Source organism: Lactuca virosa, chromosome 5, assembly GCF_052849685.1.
Source record: "Lactuca virosa cultivar CGN04683 chromosome 5, Lactuca_virosa_CGN04683_v6, whole genome shotgun sequence".
Taxonomy (NCBI): Eukaryota; Viridiplantae; Streptophyta; class Magnoliopsida; order Asterales; family Asteraceae; genus Lactuca; species Lactuca virosa.
In genome coordinates this window covers 319,474,812-319,489,421 of record NC_136430.1, presented here as the reverse complement: position 1 = coordinate 319,489,421, position 14,610 = coordinate 319,474,812, and the positions used below count along the sequence as shown (strand labels likewise).

At 30.2% G+C, this 14,610-nt stretch overlaps 1 protein-coding gene across 2 annotated transcripts; it reads right to left on the bottom strand.

Annotated features, from left to right (window-relative positions):
* Nucleotides 1-554: 554 nt before the first annotated feature.
* LOC145115268 (serine carboxypeptidase-like 17) lies at nucleotides 555-11,027 on the bottom strand. Of its 2 annotated transcripts, XM_079051529.1 has the most exons (14): nucleotides 10,795-11,027; nucleotides 10,537-10,682; nucleotides 4,224-4,300; nucleotides 3,224-3,346; nucleotides 2,930-3,032; nucleotides 2,778-2,815; nucleotides 2,529-2,630; nucleotides 2,366-2,452; nucleotides 2,117-2,272; nucleotides 1,940-2,011; nucleotides 1,709-1,857; nucleotides 1,237-1,350; nucleotides 1,095-1,149; nucleotides 555-951 (listed from the first exon to the last, which is right to left on the bottom strand). In XM_079051529.1, exons 1-14 carry the CDS (start codon nucleotides 10,971-10,973, stop codon nucleotides 868-870), a joined length of 1,485 nt encoding a protein of 494 aa, XP_078907655.1. In that variant the 5' UTR covers nucleotides 10,974-11,027; the 3' UTR covers nucleotides 555-867. The 2 variants fall into 2 exon arrangements, with proteins under 2 accessions (XP_078907655.1, XP_078907656.1); XM_079051530.1 differs by lacking the exon at nucleotides 2,529-2,630.
* Nucleotides 11,028-14,610: the final 3,583 nt, after the last annotated feature.

The window sequence follows — 14,610 nt, the reverse complement described above, 5'->3', positions numbered from 1 at the left end:
GGGAGAGGCAATAGATATTACTGAGAAAGAGAAAGAGGAAAAGAAGGGTTTTAGTGGTTCCGACGGAAGTCTGGTGATTCCTCTAACATTCTCGTGGTGGTGGAGCAAAACCCGGTGAGTATGATCGTCGGAAACAACCAAGGCGTCAATCCGTTTATGTTTGGTGGCAGTTGTCTGGTTGTGCTGGGTGGTTGCTGATGACGCCTTACAGGTTTAATGGTTTAGGGTTCTCTTTTAAAAATGGGTGAAGAACGATCGGTAGAGAGATTGGAAGGGAAGGGTGGCCCATTTTTTCCTTTTTTTAATTTATAAATAATAATTAAAATAATTAAACAATTAAAAAACCTATAAGGGTATTACACTCATTTTATGTATGTCAGGGACGACAACGCAACAAAATCAAAACTTAAGGACGGTCCGAGTGCAAAAAAAATGTTAGGGACCAAACACGTAATTTTAGCCAAACCATAGGGACGATTTCAGTAATTTACTCTTTTATTTATGTGTTGTGCCATTTAAAAAAACAAAAAAACAAAAAAAAAATCCTATGATAATGAATAGTCAAAGTTAAATTATCAATTTAATCACCATAATTTGAAGAGACAAATTATACAGATTGTCAAATTGTGACTTTTGGTTGTATGTATTCCTACATAGGATCACATCTATAAACCTTTTGTGATTGACCAAGATTCGGAAACTAAGGATCTTTCCCTTTGCAATGGAGGTTTTGATTTTTGAAGTTATTTATGGTCGAATTAAAAGTGTAATGTATTTTTAACAAAAATTATTACTTAAACTTCCGCTATAACGTGTGAGCTTGAATCCCTTGTTATAAGACAAAATATCAAACTCCACTATTGTTGCTTACAAAGCATCATTAGCAAGCCACATTTTCACCATGTTGAAACATTCTTTAGGTTTGTACTCCGGAGCTGTGTGACCTCCTCCCTTTAACATTACAAAATAGTCAACCATTAAAATCATAACAAGAAATGTTTCTTTTTCCTCGTGAAAACTACAAAATTTATATTTTTCAATAGGTTCAACAAATAATCCTTCTAATTATAGAGTCAAGGAATAGAAATTTTCACCTTCAAAGTAGCAAATGTCAAGTTGTATTCATGGTGTGAATATTTCATGGTGTATCTGCAGAAAAATAAGATAAAAGCATAGTGTCGATATATTGTCATTTCCAACTTTTATTCTGACGATAACAATTAAAACACAACTAACCCGGCTACTTGTTTGTCGACAAACCAAGGTCTCCAATCATTTACAACTAAGAAATTTAGAGATTCAATCCATTTCATTGTTCCCAAATATGGATGCACCATATCATGATCTCCACTGCTCAAACAAAAGACATAAACATGCAAGAATGCAATGGATATTTGTTTGTTTTCAAGTTCTTAGAGATAGTGTTTGGTAAGATGGAACTAATGAAAGAATAGAATGGTTCGTTACAATGGAATAAAAAATTGTTTTATTGTCCAATGGAATGTAATAAACCATTCTTGAAGAAATGCTCCACTCCATTCCTATGTGGCAAACATGTATCATTTTATTCCTCTTTGGATTATTATATATTGCATACCAAACACTGCCTAAATACCACATGCATACATGGATAAGATCGACTGAAAGTGGACTCTGGGAGAAAGTGAAATTAAAAATTAAGAAGAATAGCTATGGGTATATATAATACCTGTATACAAGAGCTCGACAATTTTTATTAGCAAGGTGTCTATGATAGGCAACAGTATTCAGGACATTGTGTGTGTAAGAAATGGGTTCCTTATCTATATAAAAAAACAGGGTTTCATTGCACCGTACCCACTCGATTTTATCAAATTCCTGTGGTCATAAGATTATTAATTATCCCATCACATTGTATTAATTTAAGAGACATGAATATAACTCGCTATGAACTACAAACCTCGTCAATATGAAGAGCCTCTCGCACGTCTCTACGGTTAGCCCATACATAACTGAATAAATAATGGTCATCCTATATACATAAAAGACAAAATTAAAAAAATTAAAAAGTTTCATATCTTTCCCTCGTTTCTAAACAAAAACCATAGCGAAGCATATAGTTTAGAGAGAGTAATACGCGACACCCCTGTATCTGAACTTGAGTTAACGACCATATATCCATAGAGGCCTTGTCAAGAGATCTTAACCTCCTCCCGAAGAGATCATATTTTAAGGTATTTGAAGTGTCACAAGCAGGTTCTAGAATCTGGGGCTTGTTAATTCTTCCAATACACTGACGAAATAGAAAGACATGCATTAAACTAAATACATACTCTCATGATATCATTACTAGCTAATAATCCAAGTTAAACTGTAGCTCATGTACCTTATCCACGACTTGAAGATCATTTATGCAACGACTGTTGTTGGGATCTACATTAAAGTACTCTCCATGGCAATTTTCTTTAGTCGACTGCAAAAATTGATATTCAACTTAATTCCTAGTCGTATTACATGTATTAGTGGACAACTCAATTGTAGTTTTTTACTTTGTAGATTTCATCTGATAAGAGTCCGACGCGATGAACAAATGGGATTCTTGAATTATAGTCACCACTTGTGTCTGTTAGAGGATTACCAAGCATGTACCCCTAATTTGAAAAAAGATATATGAAATTCAATGATCGATGAAAAGATTATTTAAATATTGTTCAAGCATTGTGGATGATCAAATTCACTGGAATCAAGAGTATGCACTGACAATTGTTTATTTTGGATATTGATCAATTAGTTTGCACCTTGATGTTTATCTTTGGCCCTTCTCCAACTTCATTACCTACAAAAGAGGGGAAAAAAGCAAGTTGTATAGCATACAATTCAAGTATTTATGAATCAAACTAGTGTTTTTGAAACCCAGCTCTATAACAAGAATGTCAACTATTTTAGATACCTTTGTATATTTCCTGAATAATAATTGGCCCCACTATGCCCATGTGGGACTCACCACCAAGATAAAATGGATTGTTGAGAAATTTAGGATGATCCACAAGCCACTGACATGAAATGTATCAGTTGTCTCATATATTGAAAAAGTCAGTTATAGAATTAGTAAACAATCTATTTACAAGAAAAGAACTAGAGCATATGTTAACGACTTTAATTTGTAGATGGATATATTTATTAGTGAGATATGTTAACCGAAAACTTTGACAAAATGAAACTTGTTAGCACGAAGTTTCTATACCTTCCTCAGAAAATCGTATGCTTGCAATGATGATAACGTGTCATTTGTTATGTAAGCGTCACGAGTTTTTGCATAAGAGAATCCGGTCCCAGCTGGTTGATCGAGGAATATTATGTTGGCCACCTAAAATGCAACCAAGATTTCATTATATCAACAAACTATTACTCCTTGGGTTGTTAACGTCAAACATGACGAAGAATTTCAAATGAAAAAAACCCAGCCTTAGAGCATCTCTAAGAAGAGTATTTTATAACTAATTACTATTTGATGTTTTTTTAATTGACCATTTAATTCCATTGTAGTACATAATTTTTTTGTTTTCTTTTATTTAACCAATTACAATATATATACTCATCAGTACACTTTTATATTTTGTATCTCCAACATCATCCTTTAATCATATTTTATTTTACTTCTTTAATAATACTTTATTTTTAATATTTGTTATTTTTGTTAATTAATAGTTTTTTTAATATATAATGATACTTCATTTTTGAAATATATATATATATATATATATATATATATATATATATATATATATATATATATATATATATATATATATATATATAACAGAGATCAGACATAGTTGTATTTATATTTTCATTTGCTTGCAACATTTTAGATGTTATATGTGTTAAAAAAAGAGTAATTAAATGAGTAAGTTTGATAAAATATTTCGGTAGATAGGGATAAATTAGTTAAATTAATAAAATAAACTATTTGAAGAGGTTAACTGTTGGAGATGTCATTTAATTAGAGGTTAAAGTTAATGAATGGATAGGATGACAATAATTTTGAGTCGTAGCATAGGTTAGGTAGACCACTGAAGATTATGTATTTATAAAAAGTACTATGACAACTCAAAAACAACCGTAAAAAAACAAGTCACCTATATTTCATACGTTTCTACTCTTACATATCAACTCAATTTCCACAAATATTCAAGAAAATCTGGATTAAGGTTTGTGTAAAATACATGGTAACAAATATGCACCTTTGTCCAACTGTGAGGATTTATCTCGAGCACTGGTTTCTCCAAAGTGGAATTTGCATAGTTGAAAGTGAAGGGTCCTGTGCATATAACCATCAACACATTTAATATATATATATATATATATATATATATATATATATATATATATATATATATATATATATATATATATATATACTAGGGCTATCAAATATGTGTCAGAGAAAATCAACCAATATGTTACCAATCCAAGTAAGAAAGTTGGTGGCCAATATATTTGGTAGTCTAACATGTTTGGTTGGTGGTATCATTTCAATCGAGTAATTTGGGTACGAATACAGTACCAAAATTCAAATATCATGGTACTATCGTACCAACCAATTCATTATATATATATATATATATATATATATATATATATATATATATATATATATATATGGGTGTGTGTGAGTGAATGAAATCTTATATTTCAATTTTCAAGTGAGTTTGTTGTTTATAATTTTAAAACTATGATATTAGCCATTTAGCCGTAGTCAATAGTTATTACCATATTAAATAAATAAATAAATAAAAACATAGAAGTCACTTCAATAGAATTTTTAATTAAACTAAAAGAATTACTTCACTATTATTTTTTTACTAAATGAAAAAATTAACTCATTCTTTTGTTAGTATTTAATTATTACAATTGTAAATTAGAAAGAAGTATATACTAATACAAATTTGTACCAAACAAACTTGTTGGCAAGCAAACATGTTGGTTCCAAATATACTTAATATGATATTGGTAGCAAAATTTGTATGTTACACGGTTTGAGAAAAATAAATCGGTATTGTACCATATTTACCCCTAATACATGCATTATGATATGTAAAATACATATTCTTAATATGATGTTGGTAGCAAAATTTGTACGGTATACAGTTTGAGAAAAATAAATCAGTATGGTATCATATTCACCCTAATACATGCATTATGATGTCTAAAATACATATTCTTGATGCAAGATAACAAAAATAACATGCCATAGGTCTTACTAAATTTGAATATTTGTCAGGAATCTACCAATCCAAACCAAAATGTTTGCCAACATATAAATTTTTTTGCAAACAATTTATCGTTCGTACAAAGAGCATATCCAATGATACGTCAGGTCAAAAACATTTAGAGGTCAAAAATGCTACCATTTACGTCATACTAAATCACCAACATATAAAACAAACTCGTGTTTTGATAAACCTATCACAATTAATCATAACAATTTATTTATTAGTTTAATGTATATAAATCATATTAAATCATAAAAGACAAACAAGATATTTTTATAAAAGTAAAAATATATGTGATAATATTAGTCTCATTTCTGTAAAACTAAAAATAAAGTTAATGATACAAAAGTGTTTGACAAAAATACTAACCTCGTTTTAAACTTAGAAAAAACATCATAAATGGTCCCTGTGGTTTCCCCAAATCTGAAGTTTAATCATCGTGGTTTAAAAACGTCATAGATGGTCCCTGTGCTTTCAAAACTTTTGATGTTTAGTCCTTTTTGCTAACTCCGTTAGCTTTCCACCGTTAAATGAAGGGTATTTTTGTCATTTAACTATCCAGGGACCTTTTATGAGGTTTTCTTTTCTTTTATTTTTTTAAATTAAATTTAATATCAAATGTCTCTCTCTTCCCCAGTCTAACCATTCACCTTCATCGATCCTTGCTTCCTAATCTAATCATCCATCGATTCACTGCTGGTGAACCAAACCTCCCACCATTGGCGTTTCCGGTTCCCACCTCCTCCGATAACTTCCCCCTACCAAACCACCACATACCCTTCACCACCGCCATTATCTTAAATAAGAGGGCTCTCTCTCTCTATCTCTCTCTCTCTCTCTCCACACACACATACTGTATACCCACCTGTACACTTTTACTTCATCTTCTTCGTGTTTCCTCTTCTATCTCTTATAACTCTCCGAAAAATTATAACACATCGCACATACACACACACAAAGGATGTGATTTGAAGCAACACAAAGCTCTCTTTTGGGCCTATCTTTAAGATCGGTGACTTGAATCATTGAATTAACACCTCCAAGATTTTATTAAAGCATCTTTATTCCTCTTTCAAGAACTCGAACTCTCTATCGAAGAAACTTCTGTAATTACAGATATAACCGGTGATGACGAACAGCTCTCGTTTTTTCAGACTAGTCCAACAAGTTCATGTCAAAACTCCATAGTTTTTGATGAAGAAGTCGTGAGCGGCCTTTATAAAACGAAACAGATGAGGAAATAAGTGTTGGTAACATTGATGACTTGTCTTTCTATAGCCCACCGGAATCTGAATCGGACGAACACAGTAGTCAAGAGGAAGAAGAAGAGGAGGTAGAGATGATATCATCGGCTGTTGGTCCAAAATCGACATCTAAATCTTTTAGATATGATGTAAATACACCATTAATACCTGATTTTGTCGATTTCAGTAAAGGAAAACACACCCAAATTGATTTTAGAAATGAAAACACACAAAGACACACAATTTCATATTTTATTTCAAGGAATCCACCTGATGAAACCCACAGCTTGAATTCATATTAGAAGATGAAATATGGAGGGTGATGATTTGTGATTTAGGGTTCATAAATTTAACAATGGTGTAGAGGGTCTTGATGGGCTAATGGTGGTGACGATCCAATGGTTCCCTGTAGTTGAAAAAACGACCAACAACCCTTAGCTCTTTCTCCTTCACATGTGTGCTCTCACCCCCACCCCTCACTTTCTGGTGTGTATCAGAAAAACAAACGAACAATAATGGCTTCCTTCTGAACTTAACTTTTTGCAGGTTTAATGGGGTGGAGAATACCATTTGTAGGATCGATAGTTGGTGGGTGCTCAGTAGTGAAATTTATGGAAGAGTGGTGATGGTGTAAGGTGTTAGTTTATGGTGGTGGGTTTTTCCATTTAAGGCTTCCGAGAGAGAGAGAGAGAGAGAGAAAGAGAGAGAAGAGAGCGACCTTGGATATTAAATTTAATTTTAAAAAATAAAAGAAAAGAAAACCTCATAAAAGGTCCATGGATAGTTAAATGACAAAAATACCCTTCATTTAACGGTGAAAAGCTAACGGAGTTAGCAAAAAGGACCAAACATCAAAAGTTTTGAAAGCACAGAGACCATCTATGACGTTTTTAAACCACGAGGATTAAACTTCAGATTTAGGGAAACCACAGGGACCATTTATGATGTTTTTTCTTAAACTTATCTATTAGCTCCTCTTAATCCTCCCTAATAAATAAAGATCTTTTTGTCACATGTCACACTCTCATTGATTTAGCCATGTGGTTATTTTCAATTAAATTTTTTTCCACATGGCATTTTGTGGTTTTTTTCATTTTATTAAATTCCACATTAATAATTGCAATAAATGTAATAATAAATGCATATCAATTTCAATAATTGACTTTCCTTCTAATTTTAATATTTTAAATTAAAACTTCATTAGTTTTATTTGTTTATTTTTCTAAATTATTTGTTTAAATTTAAAAGAGAAAAAAAATCACTTTAATTTAATAACTAAATATTTTTCTAATTTTTCTTATAAATTCAAACTTTTTCAAATGTTTAGAATTTTTATATTTAATTTTTTTAAATGAACTCATGTAATACATGGGTCTTACACCTAGTGATGTAATATTTACTGATTAATATTTAGATGTTATTTTGTATTTACAATACATTAAAAAAGAAATACACAAAGTGGAAAGATTACATTTTTAAAGGAGAGTGAAATGAAAATTTATATCAAATGGCGGGCCCAATTATTTTCTATGCATGAAATGCTCGGACATTCTACACCACATATTCATGGACCCAACGTCTCGATATGTTACCCTTAACACTTTTCTTTGGGTCGTCACTGCTTAGATGATGTACCAATAGCCCCTTAACTTTTAAAAAATCTTGATACACAATTTTATTTTATGAATTGAAGTAGATTGGTTATAATATTTATAAGACAAAATTACATAAATGGTCCCTGTGATTTGCCAAAAGTCACAAAGTCAGTCTCTATTAATTTTTTTTGATGTAAATGGTCCTTGTGGTTTGAAAAACTTACACGGATGGCCCTTTTTACTAACGCCGTTAGTATTCAGCCGTTAGGGACTGAATTCGTAAGGGCATTTTCGTCTTTTCAAGTATAAAGGGACTGAATTCGTGACACTTGGTAAACCATAGGGACCATTTTTGCAATTCGTCTAAAAATAATTTAAATGAGTGGAGGAGGATTCGAACTTGGGACCTCCTCCCATAAACCCAAATCAACCTAACCCTTATACCACTAAGCAACATCCAAACTTGTTTTATAGTTCCGAAAAATAAATTATATTACGTAAAATCGCAAAAAAAAAAAGATAAATAACAAAATAAATTACAATTTTTTTTTACATAATTTTTTTAAATAAAACAAATTTTACTTTTACGTATTGAAGAAAAAATAAATTTTTACAATTAGTTTATATGTTTTTTTACGTTTTTATTTTACGTAAAATAATTTTTTTTATGTATTTCAAAAATACGTTTTTGTACAATACGTTATTATGTCGTTATAATCTTATAGTATACTTTTACGTTATGTTAACGTTTTTAATTGGTTTAAAGCAAAACTACAAGTATTTTTTTTTTTACATAAAAACATTAAGAACATGAAAACATAACGTAAAAAAAATACTTGAATATTCGCTTTAAATCAACTAAAGATGTTAAGATAACGTAAAAGTATATTTTATGATTTTAACGACGTAATAATGTATTGTACAAAAACGTATTTTTTAAATACATAAAAATAATACTTTTAAATACATAAAAAAATTATTACGTTGTTATAATTTGAAAATATACTTTTAAATACATAAAAAAAATATAATAACATATTATACAAAAATGTAATCCTAAAAAATGCGTAACTTTTTTGTATATATTTATTTTACATGAAGTATGTTTTTTATGTATTTAAAAAATACATTTTCATATAATACGTTATTACGTAATTAAAATCATAAAATATACTTTTACGTTATCTTAACATCTTTAGTTGATTTAAAGCGAATATTCAAGTATTTTTTTTTTACGTTATGTTTTCATGTTCTTAATGTTTTTATGTAAAAAAAAATACTTGTAGTTTTGCTTTAAACCAATTAAAAACGTTAACATAACGTAAAAGTATACTATAAGATTATAATGACATAATAACGTATTGTACAAAAACGTATTTTTTAAATACAAAAAAAATTATTTTACGTAAAATAAAAACGTAAAAAAACATATAAACTAATTGTAAAAATTTATTTTTTCTTCAATACGTAAAAGTAAAATTTGTTTTATTTAAAAAAATTATGTAAAAAAAATTGTAATTTATTTTGTTATTTATCTTTTTTTTTTTGCGATTTTACGTAATATAATTTATTTTTCGGAACTATAAAACAAGTTTGGATGCAGCTTAGTGGTATAAGGCTTAGGTTGATTTGGGTTTATGGGACTTAGTGGTATAAGGCTTAGGTTGATTTGGGTTTATGGGAGGAGGTCCCAAGTTCGAATCTTCCTCCACTCATTTGAATTATTTTTAGACGAATTGCAAAAATGGTCCTTATGGTTTACCAAGTGTCACGAATTCAGTCCTTTTATACTTGAAAAGACGAAAATGCCCTTACGAATTCAGTCCCTAACGGCTGAATACTAACGGCGTTAGTAAAAAGGGCCATCCGTGCAAGTTTTTCAAACCACAAGGACCATTTACATCAAAAAAAATTAATAGGGACTTACTTTGTGACTTTTGGCAAACCACGGAACCATTTTTGTAATTTTGTCTATTTATAATTTATGTCTCAACTCTAAAGTCAGTTTTCTTTTCTCTCTTTATCTCCCTTTACTCACATGAAATAAGGACACATGCCATTTTGATCTCCATCCCTTTCAAGCCACATGAAAAACTGTTATATTTAATGTTTTCGTAATAAGAACACATGCCATTTTGATCTCCATCACTAGCTACTTCGTTTGCATTTTAGTGTTTTGTCAGCAGTAATTTGAGCAAGATATGGTCTTTTTGCTGCAAAAGCCAAGAAACTAAATGCCAGAAAAACAAAACAGAACAACCACGTTACGGATAGTATTTATTGTTATGGTTTTTTATTTGCTAGCTAGCTGCTTGGTGGTGTTTTAACATAACTAGCTTTGTGAATTTTTTTCAGTGTGAAGTTGAAATGGGAAGTGAGGTACCATTTTGTCAACCCACTCCAAAAAAGAAACTAAAAACTAAAAATCTTGATCAGAAATACCTATTTCATAAAGAATGGTAGAAAGACCAGAACAACCGGGCCCTCCGGTAAGCCAAAGTATGAGAGGGTCATTTTTCGGGTTTCCTTCAGACTCAATGAAGTAGTAAAATAATTGCACGTCATTGGATTCTCCTACCCCAACATAACTTACAACACATTCATTTCGTGATAAGTTAGTATATAAACTATATTGAACAAAAGATATAATAATAATCATAAACAGTCGACAGAATTCTGTTACAAAGAATGCGACATTACCCGGTTTCGAGTGTGAAAGGAAGATCACCAAGCCAACCTGGCAGTGTCTTAACCATGAACCCAGACTCAATGACCTCCAATGAAACTAATAGAATAAAAACATAAAACAACAAGAAAGGGATGTTGAAGCCGTTAAAGAGGCTCAAAGGTTGAAGGTGAGACTGTGACCGTGGTTTCATGTTGCTTCTAAGAAAAAATATTGTAAACAAGATTGGAACTTAAAAGATTTCTATCTGTTTATGTAGCGGTAAAATCCACATCCCTATTATTATAGATTTTTATCATTTAGCTTTTCATACCAAAGTTAACATGTTGTAAACAAGAAAAAGGTTCTTTGTTACCAAGAAAAATGTTTATGTTTTCTTGTTAGACATTTAATCAACCAAAATCAATTAAAAAATAAAAAACAAAAGACATGTTTATATTGTTGTTTGTTAACCAAAATCTATATATAGGTATTTTGTAAGCAAGATCGAGCTATCAAAATGTGTAATTTGCTTTCTTTCACAACTTACAAAGTAGTGGCCTACCGGCCAAGGCATTGACAGGTGTTCAAGTATTGGGGGTTTCAAAATATTAAATCTTGAGGGAAGGTTTTTGAATACGTTAAAAAGAAAAAAAGAAATATTTTACTTCGTTAGTACAAAAGAAATGTGTGTCGACATAAAAGATATTACAGGATCTGTTTATCTACCACTATTAACCAAAGAACATATAAACAGTAATCTAAAAGATATTCCCACGGAAAGAAGATCAAAAATTAGAATGGTCTACATCGAAACAGTAAAAATTCTAATCAAATCTCAATTTCAAGAAGGAATTAATTCTCTAATAAAAATGGTTTTGATTGATGATAGAATCAATCATCGACAAGATTGTATTCTTGGTGCAGCCAAGGAAAACCTAGCTTACCAAAACTTCATGTTTTCAGTTTATCCTAAATTTGCCTTAGATCTTAAATCAGCAAACTTAAATAAGGTTTTATATTTTATTCATCACTTTGAAAGAAGTGATCGCATGAATCCTAGAGATAAACCCTTCACAATAACCTACCTCATAGGATATGCATTGACAAACAGTCATCATAGCATAGACTATAAAAAAGAAGAATACATAGAACTTGAATATGTATTCTCAGAAATAGGACATGTTAAAGATAAACAATTTTGTGACATAGATCCTCAAGATAGCTTTTAGGCTTTAAACATAGCAAGAAACAAAAAAAGCTTTAGGAGAAAAGCTACCACCTAAAATCTCAATAGATTCTCTTCATATAGGTGAAACCTCCAAATATTTGGAACCTACTCCAAGAGATATACTCAAAAGCATAAGAAGTATGTCTTCTAGGGTTGATAATTTAAATCAAACCATCAGCCAACTTAGCGAAGTAATAAATGAGTAAGATAGACCTTCCTCATATTTACAAAAAGGGTAAATCATTAAGACTAAAAATCTTGATGATCTAACTCAGAAAAAAGAATATGCTTTTTCTTCTTTTGGAAAAGTAGGCGTTCAAACCCTAGCTAACCTTTGTAACAATATAAATCAAATTGTTGCAAGATGATGGTTAAATACACTTAAAATAAATCACTATTTTGGGATTCAAAAAGATATTTCTAAAGATATCTCAAAAAATAATAGACTTTTTAATCAATTTAAGAAAGATTTAAGTCTTGCCCTTCAAAATGGAGGAGAAATTGATAACAATCAGTTTGAAAAAAAATTAATCAGTTAGAAAAAATGAATAACATAATAGAACATAACTCAAAACTACTAGTGACTTTTAATAAAATTTCTAAAAACTTCGATTATCTACTAAAAGAAATTGCCCATAAAGTTGTTCTTACAGACCAAATGAAAGATTTTAATCTTAGATTAAAAGAAGTGCAAAATCAAATGAAACAACTTATGGGATGACAACATCTATGGTTGACATCAAGGAATCACTTAATCAATTAAATGAAAAAGTTGAAGAACTATCAGAAAAGATTGATCAAATGATTAACCAAGGCTTAGTAACTTCAAACCAATTAGAAGCCATCGCTGCTAAAATTATTAATGAAATGCAAAAAGAACTTCAAATGTAGTTAGTGGATGATTTGGTCAGCTGTGACATAAAACACTTGTATTAGATCTTCTCTATGATTCTATAAATAGAAAGTTATGCTTTCATTTATAGGCAGAGTGAAAATACAAGAGCCGTAAGCATTCTATTGAAATCTGCAAATGTGTGAGTAAAACCCCATATAGGGTTTATAGTTTAAAATTGTAAAAACCTTCGGGTTTTAGTTTGTTTATAAATAAGAGAAGTTTTCTTAATCCATCTGTATTTCTAAAGTCTGGAGTCTTATTCGTCATAATGATCTAGTACTAACAAGTACCGCTAGTCAGAAGGACGTAAGGAAGAAGGAATGATCGACACCAAAATTGACGAAGAAATCACAGAGCCTCAAGCACGAGCAAGATATGACAACTATCTTTTAATTTATAACAAAACTATCTCGTTAAAGTTTTTCAATTTAAAAAACTATAAACTCTATAATAAATTAGCTTTTATAAAAAGCAAAAAAAATCTTATAACAACTCAAATGAGTAGTAATAAAGTATTAACTAATCAAGAACCTAATAAGTTCTTGATTTCTCAAATAAAAGATTGCAGAATTGCTATTAAACAACATCAAAGACATTTAAATTATATTAATAATGAAATTTCTTTAATAGATTTAACGCTACAAACGTCTCTACGAAATGATTTTAGAAGGCAAATAAATGCTAAAAGTTCTAGATTTACACACATTCGTGTGTAAAATTCAATAAAAAATAGTTTTTTGTCTAACAAAAGTTATTTAACTGAGTTAAAAGATAAGCTTTTAACTTAACTTCATCCGCAACCAATTCCTAAGGAACCACGGAGGCGGTTGTTAACCCGTATAGATCTATACAAAAGTTCCTCGTTCCTCGCGGATTAATGGTCATAACACATAGGGTTTTACTAAGTTTTGTGTTCTTTGTCAATGAAGAATACATCTCATATAAGAATACATCTCATATAAGGAATCCCGAGTTCAACAAATCTAACGGGGTGTACGAGCATTTCAGTCCTAAACTTTAGTTAAAAGTTTATTAGACTATTATTTGTTCAAATCGTTAAAAAAATGGTAATCCGAGTCATATAACTTAAGTTATAAAGTTTACCAGACTTGGCGTTCATAATTTATATAAAATTTTTTGACAGTAAAATCGGGCAGCATAATGGTTGCGTTTTGACCAAAAATCAAATTTCAAACAATGTGAAATCAACCAAAAGTAGAGAAATTAAACATATATAAATATAGCAAATATTATACCGTAAACAAAACTGTTTTTTACAATATTTCGTTCATAACACGAAACAAAACCTCTTTTGTTTATAAATTCACTAAAAACCATATTTTAGTAATCTATAATTTATAAACATAAATCATGTATTTTTTTTTTTTTTTTGAACATATGATCCTTGTATTTAGTCTATTTTATATTTTTCATATAATTAGGACAAAATATATATAAAAAAAACATAAACAAGTGAAGTTATAAAAATATCTATATAACTATGACTAGTTTATGAAATAATATATATATCACATATGATGATGTGGGTAATTTTTGGAGATACATACCCTAATCGACCGGCAATCTCGAAGGCTCACCGGCGGGATCAAACGCCGGTTGCCTAATTGTTGATTTCTGCTTTCTGGTTGTCGATTTTATCTGCTGCGATCTTCTGGTAGGGATCCTTTCCTTGACTGTATATTTCAATTCTTCCTTCTCGTTAGT